Consider the following 13631-nt stretch of genomic DNA (forward strand, 5'->3'; position numbering starts at 1 on the left):
CGGAAATCCAACATCATACCCATTCCTTTTTCGCGCCTTGCTCCTCCATTTACATCTCTCATGCTTTCTCCATCTTCAAATCTCCCAATCTGGACTTTGTGTCGGTCAGAGTCCTCTGGCCCAACGACTAGGATCTGCTTCGCTACAACTTTTCCGGACTCGGAGTTTCTATCAACTCCACCTAGGGGTGTGCAACCAGATCGGGTTTACCCGGGAACCGGACCGGCCCACCTAGAAAACAGGTCCGGGAATCGGTTCTTGTTTGAACCGGTCCGGGAACCGGTTCTATATTTTTGGAACCGGTTGGAACCGGTCCAGTTGGAACCGGTCCGGTTTCCGGGTCTAGGTGAAAACCCACCCAGACCGGTTTTTAGAACCGGTTTGAAGTTACAGTAAAAACCCTAAATCAGACTCCCAATTCTCAGCCTCACTTCTCAGTCTCGAGTCTTGACTCTCTTCTTGCCCTTCTCAGTAAAAACCCACCCGCAAGAGCTCGTCGCCGGAGCTGCTCGCCGCTCGTCGCCGCGGCTTGGCTCGTCGCTGCGGCTGCTCGCCGCTCGTCGCCACGGGGTGCTCGCCGCTCGTCGCCGCCGGGTGCTCGCCGCTTGTTGCCCGCGGGGGGCTCGCCGCTCGTCGCCGCAGTTTATAGTCTTATGCTTGCAAACGGGTTTATAGTCTTATGCTTGCAATTTCGCAATGTTGTAGCTCAATACACCCGGCGAGAGCTAAGTTCAAGAAAAGTTCTAATTTTTTGCGCAAAGCAAGTCCCTTTTTCATGTTAATGAAAAGTAGGAAGGATCTGTGATGTGGTCAAGTTCAAACCTCAGGGACCCGCATTCTCCTTTCCTTACGATGAAGACTTGAAATCTTTTACCTTCAAACTGAAAGATGACATCTTTTAGCATTTGCCCGTGGCATAAAGTCGGCCTTTGTAGATAGGTAACACCTGCGTTTTACATTTTCCTCACAGTAGACATGTATGCTTTAGGGGAGTAGCTGTTGGAGGATGCAGTCTGAAAGTTGAAGTCAACTTTTCAGATTTCCTGCTTATTGTTTGAGCCATTGTTCCTTCATCCTGATTATCTATTTTGTTTTACTCTTGCTATGATGTGAGAAAAGTTAAGATAGATAAGAAAAGATTATTGAAGCTGGAGTTTTGATTATGGGTATTTGCTTAGCTTGATTGCCTGTTTAGCGCGATATCAAACATAACTTCTGCAAACAGTACAAGTTGTGTTGTGAGCAAATTACCAGGTCAAGTTTCAAATGGTTGACTTAATTTTTGAAGATCTTTGGAATAACTGATTCTTCTCATGCAATCGTCTTAGTGGTCAGCTAAATGAGATGTAATTAGGTCGCTCTGTGCCACTTGGTTTTGGACATCCGCACGATTTTGGAAATAAAATAGAGTTAAGCATTTTTCTTGTGCCCATTTACTGTTTTTCATTTGCTGCTATGATTAAACAAGGGTAATAATGAAGTCATTCAAACTTGATACTGGTCATCATTAATAAATTCAGACTTTAAGCTTGGATGGAATTGTAATATGAAGCAGATTATGTTATGGTTAATGTGGATGTCCATATAGCTGTAGAGTTCTTAGCACATGTCAATCTCAGCGAGCGGATCTTCTCTTTTTTAACTTTGTCACGATGCTGATGAAAGTGAGGAGCCCACGCAGTCCACTAGTGCAATTGCTCATGGTGAGGACTTTGCTGTTCTGATGACATCATTATTATATCTTTTGATAGTTTTTCGAAATTTTGAGCTTGGTTATACCATGCCCATGGTGGTTGATTGGTGTATATAATTTTTCTGAATAGTTATTTTTGTTGAGAGGGTGGAATAATTATTGGCACTGATGCTTATATTGCATCACTGAAGTGGCTTACTGCCGAATTTTGTGCGCTTGTGAACCTTAGAGCGTCTTATGCTTTTACCTGATCTTTAACACTGTCAATTTGATGCTGGAGAACAAATGTGATCTACTTTGGGAAAGTACCTCTTTGTGGATTGTTTATTTTGCTTCGAATTTCTGTAACCAGGAAAAGAAAAGAAAAAACAAGTTACTGGGTAGACCCTGAAACTGGACCGGAAAAACAGGGTAGGTTCCAAAACAGGATCTAGGGAAAACAGGGTAGGTTCCAGGTTCCAAAAAATGAGAACCGGTTATAACAGGGTAGGTTCCAGGTTCCAAAAAATGAGAACCGGTTATAACAGGGTAGGTTCCAGGTTCCAGGTCTGGACCCTACCCACCCTGGAACCGATTACCTCTAACTCCACCGGCTCCCAACACGCTCTACCAGATCATTTCCTCGAGTTCAATCGGCAGCTTCTCTGCAAAGTCCGTTGCATCATCCAATGAATTGGCCTACATGACTAAAGAGATCGGCAGTCGATCAGATCTCTCGCGATAATCTCAGTTTCGCATTTCGCAGAAGTACCCCTCAAAGCAAATAGACCATGCTCCCCATTGATCCCGCGTTGATCATTGGCATTGCCCAAGAAGACAACGTTCCGCTCGGACATATCATCAAACACTTCCCGAGCATTGTAAGTAAGCATAAGCAACGGGATTAAGCAACAAAAAATTTGTCATTTTTATTTGGAACCGAACCAAAACCTCTTTAAATTTTCGAAACACATACATGGTCATCTCTCAAATATATAGATACGATAATATTTAATTAGGCCAATCTTTTTTTGGTTCCCATAATAAAGCCTTACCTTGTAATGTTATTAAATAAAAATTCGTAAATTTCTACTACTGTTTTTTCCAACTGGGGCGACTTCAATTAGAGAGCTGGCGACCGACCCAGCGCGAGAGGAACAAGAACTGAAGCGGAGCGAGAGGGGTCTTCTCTTCAGTCTTCTTCAACTGGGAATTCGTCATGCGGGCTTTAGCGGCGCAAGTGGCCACTGTAAATTTGACTGATTTCTCCATCTTCTCTTTACAATTTTAGCGAGACCGGACTGGAGCATGTTTCTGTTGATTCTTGCGTCGATGGAGTCGATTTTTATGGATCTTTGGTGCAGTATTTGTGCAGAAGGAAACCTGGGCATCTGCAGAGTAGATGTTCCTCGTCATACGGTGGGAAAGGTTGCTGATTTCTCCGATTCACACCCACTTTTGCCTTTCGGATTGCGTCTCGTTTTTAATCTTTTGCTGGAGCGTGTTCGTTTGGCCCCTTGATGGGTTGACTGCTTCTAGCACGATTGATGTCGTGATTTTGCTCATTTTGTCCGAAAACGTTCCGCCGGTGATTTGTGCATTTGCGTGGTTTAATTAATTTGTTCTATTGAACTATTGATTTAGCCCCCTTTTTCTATGAGACGTTCAGGATCCTTGTGCATTGAGATTGAACTAGAAAATCTGTTTCAGATTCTTGGGGTGTCTATATGGTTGTGATTGAACCATTAGATTGCAAACTAATTGCCAAATGTATGTTTCGGGGTAGATTGATGGCCATGTATCCCTCTTGCTTCATGTTATACCTGCAACGATTCCTCTGGGAAATCTGATGCATTCGCGTTGCTGAGACTGATTTCTTTTAATCTTGATTCACCTCTAGATGAGCTAGCGCTAGAGCAGGAGGCTGAGAGGAAGATAGGATGGTTGTTGAAGTTGTTCTTCGCGGGAACGGCCACGTACGTTGGCTATCAATTTTTCCCATACATGGGTATGTGGAAATGTTGCTCATGATCTTGGAAGAGATCACTTCTCTACTTGATGGTTTCTGCCTCAGCTTGCCTTTTCTGATGGACAGATTCTTATCTGTTTTCCCAGGAGATAATTTGATACAGCAGTCTGTTTCCCTTCTTCAAGTCAAGGATCCCTTGTTTAAGAGAATGGGAGCTTCTAGGTTATCTCGTTTTGCAATTGATGGTAATGTCATTATCTCCGTCAGTGTGACAAACAAATAATGTTCAGGAGCCTCACTGATTATGCATCAGAAAATTTTTCACCTTTCATAACTATCTAAGCCCTTGGTAAAGTAATGTAGCTTTTGAGTGTTTTAATGTATTTTATTCTTCTGCCATCTGCTACGTATGTTCACTATTCTAATACACGTGGCAGCATTATTTTCATGTACCGTTATGTTAGTGTCGTTGGCATGAACGATGCTTTGTTTGGCTGTATCGTAGCTGCAGTTGATGCTTTGATTCATAGAAATCATTTTCATGACTCATAGAAATCATTTTCAACTTCATTGTTAACACTTAGATGAAAGAAGGATGAAAATAGTGGAGATGGGTGGTGCTCAAGAACTTGTGAACATGCTAAGCACTGCTAAAGATGACCGCACAAGGAAGGAAGCTTTGAAAGCTCTTGGTGCTCTTTCAAATTCAGGTGGTACTTTTTGCTTATTTATCTATTTGTTCCCTACATCTGTGTTCTAATCTTTATACTTGCAAATTCCTAGCTTTAATATAGGTGCGTAGTGTGTTATGCTGCTGATAGATACTCATTCTGGGATTTTCTCAGTGCGAAAGTTATTTGCAAATCTTGCTTATTACAAAGTTGATGATCCAACTTCTGATAGAGTTGCTTTGCTGGGAAAGATATCTCTTGCAAGATATTTCTGGGTTGGAATTGGAAGATATAGTTGAGAGTTCTTAACATTTTAAATTCTAATCTCAGGCTCTGGTAAATCTTTGACAAAGTTTTATCATGTCTTTAGTAGTTCTTTGATCCTCCCTTTTCTACTATGAGTTAGCATCAATGGGAATGATTCAGGTTTTATGTTTCCTTTGTCTCTCAAGGGAGTTCTTAGTGCTTTTCCAGTAGGTTTCTCTGCACTCTGCTATTTTTTTTCCCGCTCATCCATTGTCTTTTGCTGAACATTCGATATAATTTTCAGTTTGATATTTCTTCCTAAAAGATAGTAAAGATTTTGTGAATCATGTGATATTTTCTTCGTTGACATTTCCTTTTTATGACAGTGCTAACCGATTGACATATCTGACTGGAGAAGACTTTGTGAATGGCTGTATTATTACTGTTTGTAGCTCGACGAATGAAATTGTGCTTCCACAATTTTACATTGCTCAAATTAAAAATATGCTATGGTGTGGCAGTCGAAGCTGCGGGAGTACTGCACCAAGCCGGTTTGATCTCCATCATGAGGTCCATCCCAGATTCATTTGAGGATGCGGAAGCAGAGAAGTATAGATCTGGCTTGTTAAAAAGGTTTCAAGATCTGAGATGTGATGATTCCTCCTAGAACCGGGGTAGTCTAATTTTGAACCATCGGTCATTAACCTTGGAGCATCTCTCAATGGAATCTGTAACGATCCCTTGGAAAAGCCTCTGTGATCCTCTATCTATCGATTCGGAGATTTCATTGTGGCCTTCTCGTGGATCGCTAAAAACAGATGCAGCCTTCTGCCGCAAGAAGGTGAGGCTTGATGACCCGTCTTTTTTATGGGGAAGTCCATTTATCTAGATTTCTTGCTTTTGGTTTTGGGCATGTGGTGGTTCATCAGTAGAAATAGAATAATGTTGAACTGTAAACTTCGAAGGTTAGATCTCCTGTTGCGCAACGAGATTTGGTGTTTACATGAAGAGGTAATTTTACGAGTTACTAATGGATGCGCCGGATTCGTGTGAGCCCAGTGGACCATAGCCATTCAATCACAGTTGGTCTCATGCGAGACACGCCAAATCAGGGGCTGTGTGGTGCATCGGACTCACATGAACTCGTGCACCTTGAAATTTCGTCGATAAAGTAACCGGTTAAAGGTGGTGGTAATTTTCTAAGACAGACGTCAAAGGAGAGAAATATGCAGATAACCGAAGAGGCTTTCCTTTTCTCTTCTTCTTGAGTTTGGTTTTGCTCTTTGGGTGGGGGTCCAATGAACTTGATACGGGCCACCGCATGGCCGACCCAAAGAAAGAAGAAGTTCTTTCTAATCTGGTTTTATATGGTTTCACAATATACTGATGGTATGTTGAGTACGAAAGAAGGTTTCCTTCAATCGAATTGTTGGGCATTTCCAACCTATAAGACAATAGAAAATGCAATCATACACGAGCTTGCTCGAGTCGATTTATCATCTATCTTTCTTCGGTGGACAGACTATGCACAATTATACAGATTGCCTTGTGATTGCTTTTGTTTTTGGACTAATCACGCAAAATCGGTCATGGAGTTCGTCTCGGGTTCGAATGACAACTAATGGTGGGCTACCGAACGTGAATCTTGATCGGCAGACCTGTGCAACAGATTGTATCATTATAAGACATGAACATGAATCGCTCAATTCACAAGAGTCAATTCAACCACTTTAAGCTATTTCAATCTCCTCCTCCAAGTACCATGACCTGTTGCTACGAGACAAATGAATGAACGAGAAGCAGGTCGTCGCAAATAGCTCCGACTGTTGAATCCCCTACCGTGATCTCTAAACTTGGTCTAATCTCTCTTTGAATTGAGAAGATCCAGTTCTTTCACTGTGGCGAGCGATGTCATTTGCATGCCATAGCCACGGCGATGCGACAATCGCGTGAGCAATCATGAATAAGTTTGAAGGCGACGAGGAAAAAGGTGTAAACCGATCTTTCTCAAAGAATTTGTTACTCTCTCTATCTTTTAGAGAACTAAACTTTCATAAATTGGAAGTATTTGCGCCCATGTATAAGGAAAATGAAAAATTATCCAAAAAGTCATAAACCTATTGCACTTTTGTCAATTCAGTCTTAAACCTTTTAATTATGCCAATTGAGTCCTAAATCTTTTCACGTTTTGCCAATTGAGTCTATTATGCCAATTTTGGCCGTAAATCGCTGATGTGGATGCCAATCTTCCTAGGCGGCATAGCCGGTGCTGACTTGGATAATTTTTTATATTTTTTTATTGATTTATTTATTCTTTTCTTTCTTTTCTCTCTCTTTCTTTTTTTTCTTTCCTTCTTCCTCTAGCCGGTCGCCAGCCTCAGTGACTGGCCAGAGGACACCCCATCGGCCTCTGGCGAAGCTCCTCCCCACCAGCCACTGGCATAAGCGAGCAGGCGAGGCTCGACCTTGCTGGCCCTCGCCTTTGGCCAGTCGTTGGCCATTGTTGAGGCCTGGCGATCAGCTAGAGGAAGAAGGAGAAAAAAAGAAAGAAAGAAAAGACAAAGAGAATAAAAGGAAAGATAAAAAAAATTGAAAAAAATATCTGTCTATGTTAGCGCCGGCCTTGTCACGTAGGACAACTGGCGTCCACGTCACCGATTTCCTGTCAAAATTGGCTGGTTGGACTCAATTAGCAAAACTTGAAAAGGTTTAGGATTCAATTGGCACAATTAAAAAGTTTGTGACTAAATTGGCAAATGTGCAATATGTTTAGGACTTTTTGGACAATTCTCTCATAAGCAAAACTACAACCTATCATTGTCAAATCAAAAGTCAGGTCCTTTTCATGAAAACGCTAATCATAATAATGTTTTTGTATTATCTTCGTCTCTATTTGTTCTCCGATTACGGCATCTACACGTAATGACGATGAATACATGTATCGAATCATATTTTCCATACAAAATTTACACTATTAAATATTTAAATGGGCATACGACATGTTTTGGCTTTCGACTTAAGGTACAGAAAATAAGGCAAAACTTATCGACCAAAAAAAAAAACCTAAGGCAAAACTTCACGAGTCACCTTGGAGATTTAGATCAAACCTCATCTCTCTTCAATACAGCCTGAAAAGATAAAACTTCCAGCAAATTTTTTTATTCTTAAACGACCGCGGGAACTTTCTCTTATGGGATTCCGACAAAGCAAACCAAAGGCATCTCCCAGAATTGCGGGCCTTTGAAACGAGACATCAAATCGAATCCAAGTAATCTCTCTGCCCCTTTTCAAATACCATCCGTTAAAAGTTAATGAAGAGACATAAACACACGAGCCCCTCCCTCGCATCCCTAAAGTGTCCCATACATCATCTGGCCTCGTTTTTTGGTTGTTTGCACCGATGGATTTTGCTGGTTCCTGTACATGTGAAGCGACGGGACAAGAGAGCTCAGTGTCATTCTTTCATATGCTCCATAAAAATTCCACAAAGAAAAAAAATCATTAAAATGGTCACAAAATTGTGAAATTTGTTGTTAGTTAAACCGCCCCCGTGACCTGAAAAAATAAAGGATGTTGCAATCTTTTTTGTCACGATCAAAAAGGGGTAGAGAGAGAGAGAGAGAGAGAGAGAGAGAGAGAGAGAGAGAGAGAGAGAGAGAGAGAGAGAGAGAGAGAGAGAGAGAGAGAGAGAGAGCACGTCTTATGCCCTTGATTCTCACGAATTTTTGGCTATCTCTAGGGTTTGCTATTTCTAGACGAGTTTTTTGTCTTTTGGGGTCACCACTCGCAACACAGATGAGGCTAAAATCTTGCATTTCCCTCCTGGCCACCAGTCCCCATGTATGCACGTCATATGCATTCCATGAGCGCAACATGATGTGCTGTGGAGGGAGAGATCATATTATGATAACAATTATTGTGACATAAGAGCCATTGCTCATTTCATTGGGAAACCCTAAGTTTTGCATTTCTTGTTTTTGTCAACATTCACATTACTTACGTGCCACACGTTTACATACATGGAACAAATTCACTCTCGATTGTGCATATGATGAATGTAGTCACTCAAAAGTGTATAATTCCTAACTTCTCCTACAATTCTTTCCTTACTGTTTATGTGAGTCGTCCATGTTTCGAAACCGGCTATTCATTTTAAACGAAGGGTAAGATTCTAATGAAATGGGATGTATTGCGAACAGTGTGCAAGCTTTCATGTCGTCGTGTTGTTTTGGAAAAGCTGAAGATCCCGCCATCACAAATATTACCATCGTGCGCATAAAAAATTAACCATATCATCAACAAATATTAGTCTAAGAGGTTTCTTTTTCTTTTTGCGGGTGAATATAGATGTCTCTAGTCTCTTTAAATTGTAAACAAGTTAAAAGTACTGGTGTACCATAACTAAACCAAAGGAGAAGGCAAGGAGAAACTAAGAGTAACGTAGAGTTGATACAAATGCGGATTGAAATGGCAACTTCCTAATTTTACGAGGAAAATTACCAAAATAGTTATAAATCTATTGCAATTGTGCCAATTCAGTTCCAAACCTTTTTTTTTTTGCCAATTTAGTCATAAACCTTTTGAATTTGTGCCAATTTAGTCCATCCGGTCAATTTTGGCCGTCCGGTGTTGACGTGGACATTGGCCGGCATCGGCCCTCCGGCGGACGCTGACATGGCAATTTTTTAATTTTTTTTTTCGATTTTTAATTTTTTAATTTTTTTGCTTTTCTTCTTCCCCTAGCTGATTCGACGACCGGCCAGGGGCTAGGGCCAGTCACACTAGTCGTTGGCCACTGGTGAGGCTCCCCTCGCAGGCTTTGGCGAGGGTGAGCCTCGACCTCGCCCAGATTTGTGGCGAGGTCGAGCAGCGGCTATGGCGAGGCCGCTGCTCGACCTCACTGTTGCGGGCGACGTCGACCATGGTGAGGCTGCTCGACCTCGCCTAGATCTGGGGGAGGCCGAGCGGCCTCGCGACAGATTTGGGTGAGGTCGTGCGGCCTCACCATGGCCGTTGCTTGGCCGACCTCGCCCGTAACGGCGAGGTCAAGGCTCATCCTCGCCAGTGCCGGCGAGGGCGAGCCTCACCAGTGGTCGACGACTAGTGTCGCCGGCCCTAGCCCAGCAGGTCGTTGGTCGTCGGTCGCTGGACCGGCCAGGGGAAGAAGAAAAGGAAAAAAAAAGAAAAAGAAATCGAAAAAAATATATTTAAAAATTGCCACGTCAGTGTCGGTCGAAGGGCCAGTGCCTGCCGGCCAAAATTGGCTGGATGGACTGAATTGGCACAAATACAAAAGATTTAGGACTGAATTGACAAAAAAAAAGTTTAGGACTGAATTGGCACAATTGCAATAGATTTAGGACTGTTTTGGTAATTTTTCCTAATTTTATGTGATGCATAAGACAAAGAAGAAGTATACCCGTAACATTTGCATAGATAAACCTCAATTTCTTTTGTTTATGTTGTATTTAAAGGGCTATATTCTCCTCAAATCTCAGTCGTGGGCATCATCCATGTGCAAAATCTACTAAATATAAATGGGGGTGATGTCCATGATTGTAACCCACCAATCGGAAGGGCTATTACAAAATTTCCTTCAACTACGATCGAAAGAAAACACGTCCCTTATTGAAATCCACACACAATGCAAAATTGAACCTTAATTACATGTCTCTGTCACAAAAGCTCTCCACATTTTCGTTCTTTGACACTTTTTGTATGTAATCCGTGAGGATGTCTTCGCGGAAGTAACTCAAAGACTGGCAATACAAAAAGCTAGAGGAGAGGCAAAATAATAGTTTGGATCAGTTGCCAGATAAACTCCTCAGGAGAACATTCGTCTGAGAAAAGACAAAGCAATATAGCTGTCCAAAGTGCAAGAAGCACTCGTTTGTTCGCAAGCGGAAACCCAGTTAACAGTGAATGATATGTGATATGCTTTGAAAAGTGTCATGACTTTTTAGAAAACGACCTTTGAGAGAGAGAGAGAGAGAGAGAGAGAGAGAGAGAGAGAGAGAGAGAGAGAGAGAGAGAGATATATATTACATGCACGCTTCATGAAAATGACTTCCTTAATCTCATCTAACCTTCTTGGTACGGTCTTAATTATAATAATTACTTTCATCTCACGTTTCGGTAGGATCATATACATAATACTTCCAGAAAATCTATGTTATCACCAAACTCCACTCTCTTTAAATCACCATTTACTTGCTCTCTAGTCCTTCTCTCTTCCCATACAGAGAGCACAAGCGCTTACTTATCGTCTCAGCTTCTGCAACATTTTTTTCTCTGTTTTTTTTTTTTCATTTTCTTTGTTCAGTGTTGCGTCGTTACGTTTGCATGTGAATGTACTTTCCCGAAGAGCAAGTCACGTGTGCTTTGCCAGCAGAGTTAGAAGAAGAATCCTATACTACCGATATACCATGCAGATGAAGTTCGCCATGACAAAAGAGATAAGCACAAAACAGCGTGGGAAAAAACAACATTGCATAGTTTTAAAATGTCAGCAAAATCATGGTTGAGAGAGAGAGAGAGAGAGAGAGAGAGAGAGAGAGAGAAAGAGGGAGGGAGGAGCCAAAGTTTAATTGCCATGAAGAGGGTACATGCTGTTTACAAGCGATTTTCTAAATTTTTATTTTATAATAAAAGGAAAAGTGTTTTGAATATGCCTTGGCTTGATTTCTTATGAGATTTCATTTTCATTTTTATAATAATATGGAATGTCACGGGAAGCATTTCTGAATTCAGCTATGCTTTCGTTCCATGATTGGCCCATAAGATATATTCCTTTCTGGGATTTATTTTGTCCCGTTGCTTGATAAATAAAAATTACAAGTAGACACAAAAACGTGTACAGGTCAGCAATGCACTATCACTTTTGCTCAAATTATTAAATTTAGAAAAAAAAAAAACGCAATTCCATTGCGTCTCCATAATTGTGGCACACTGCGAAGGTCTCTAGTAGTGTCGCCACGCTCAAAATAATTCACGCGACGTCGCACAATATCAAACAATGTCATTATGCAAGATCTTCCAAGGTCTTCAACAATTTTCCTACGTGTCATTTGATGGAAAACAAGCCTGCCATGTTCATCTCTTAGAAGATTTTAAGCCACCTAGTCACTTTTAATTTCTATTTGCGTAAACATTATATCTTCTTTTGGGCTGCGATTACCTAGTAAGGTACATACATGTAATGTTAATGATATGCATATTAGTTTATAAGGTGATGTGACAAGCCCCGGGACATACACGGGGTTGAACAAGCGAGTTAACCCAACACATTTGGGGCGGCATTGCTTCGTAAATAAATTTCGTGAATTAGTTTTCATATGTCTAGCATTAATTCTAACGTAATAGTCGAGATCATATGATGTTCTATTGAACTTCTCATGCTGATTATGTTTTTGCTTTGTATGATAACTGGTGATCTGGCGGGCGCCATCATGAAGAGAGAAAATGAGTAGGATGAAGTGGGAAGTTACTGGAGATGTTTTTATTATGTCCTTTCTTTTCTTTCTATTGTTTAATAGAAGGGTAATTTAGGAATGTCCAATAAGTGAGACAAAAGCCTATTTTTAGCTTAATTATATAGAAGATAGTCCTGTGTTTCTACCACTCGCTTGTTTTAACTTAAAAAATACGAGCTTACCCATTTACAAGTGTTCAGCCAAACAATTTTCAATTTTGTAAGGAAGATGCTGTTTTTACCCCCATACGTGGCTAAAATCATCCCCATTTTCACTCAAAAGACAAAATTGCCTTCCATCATTCAATTGCAATTTAAAGTCGCGGCCCTTATTCCTTCTTCTCTTTTCTTTATTTATTTGTATTTCTATTTGGGATCTAGTTGCTATAATTAAACATTACACATACTTTGTTTTTGTTTATTGTGGGTATTTCATGTATATTAAAGGAACTGAGTTTTCTTTTTATCTTTAGATTTTACTTCCGTATAAATAATTCTTGTCAAAAAGAGAAATTTCCAAGAAAATATATATCAAGTCTGCTAATTACCACATCAAATAATGTCTTTTTTTTTTCTTACTATTAGCGAGATATTTTTACACAAAACATGTAAAACGTTATAGGAGTATCTAGGAATACGCATAAAACATTGATGTAAAAAATTATGCATAATGAGGATAATATTAATTTTGTCAATTCAAAATGATGAGATTTTACTGGCATTTGAGAAAAGTTCTTTTTTATGCAAAGTTTTCGTATAATTAAATTTCATATTTAAAATTTCACCTCGGAGAACGTAACTATGATTTTATTTTGAAAAATCTTTAAAGAGAGTTTCTTGAAAGTTTTTCTTTTCGATGAAACTAATTTCTATGAAAGTAAAATCTAACGTTAATAAAGAAAACATAGTACCCAAAATAAATAAAATCAAAACATGTGAAGTTCTTAATTTAGGCAACTAGATCCTACATAAAATAGAAAAAATAAAAAAAAGAAGGAAAGTGAATAAATTTAGGGTCACCACTTAAATTGCAATTGAATGATTGAGGGCATTTTTTTTTCTTTGTGTGAAAATTGGATGGATTTAGTCATATAGAGGGTGGAAATAGTGCTGCTCTTTTGTAGGTGAACACAAATGGTATTGAGGTGCCAGTATATGTATCAAATTGTTGTAACTTCAACTTATTCTACTAATTACTCGCGCACTCACTATCTACGATATTTGATTCAACTGACACTAGGCGTTCTTCCTCTCGCAGGACAAAAGGGCAAAAAAAACACATGGAGTTCAACGAGGAGAGAGCAACCCGTGACACTCTTTAGGAAGGGGCATCACACATCACGTCATCAAATGATGTGACGTATGGCAATCAATAACAACGTATCATCTAAATATACTTATGCCCAAAACCAAAAAAGACACGAAACGATGATTATTTCCAGATATACGTCGATTTGCTAATTATGGTGTAACGTTGCGTGCGCTTATTACCGAAATATTTCATTCTTAGACAGGGTAACCACCATTCTCTAGATTTTGGCCTGCTGATGAACTTAGTAGTCTTTTCGAAATTTCGTAGGAGAACTAACAACTAAGCTAATT

At 40.1% G+C, this 13631-nt stretch overlaps 1 protein-coding gene across 1 annotated transcript; it reads left to right on the forward strand.

Annotated features, from left to right (window-relative positions):
• Nucleotides 1-2613: 2613 nt before the first annotated feature.
• On the forward strand, nt 2614-5585 carry LOC115672990 (uncharacterized). The gene is made up of 6 exons (XM_030595002.2): nt 2614-2921; nt 3037-3100; nt 3573-3680; nt 3788-3886; nt 4226-4351; nt 5080-5585. The coding sequence occupies exons 1-6, from the start codon at nt 2892-2894 to the stop codon at nt 5223-5225; spliced, it is 573 nt and encodes a 190-aa protein (XP_030450862.1). The 5' UTR covers nt 2614-2891; the 3' UTR covers nt 5226-5585.
• The last annotated feature ends 8046 nt before the right edge of the window (nt 5586-13631 follow it).

Source organism: Syzygium oleosum, unplaced genomic scaffold, assembly GCF_021117445.2.
Source record: "Syzygium oleosum isolate NSW1041296 unplaced genomic scaffold, Sole_v2.1 Sole_v2.02, whole genome shotgun sequence".
NCBI classification, from domain to species: Eukaryota; Viridiplantae; Streptophyta; class Magnoliopsida; order Myrtales; family Myrtaceae; genus Syzygium; species Syzygium oleosum.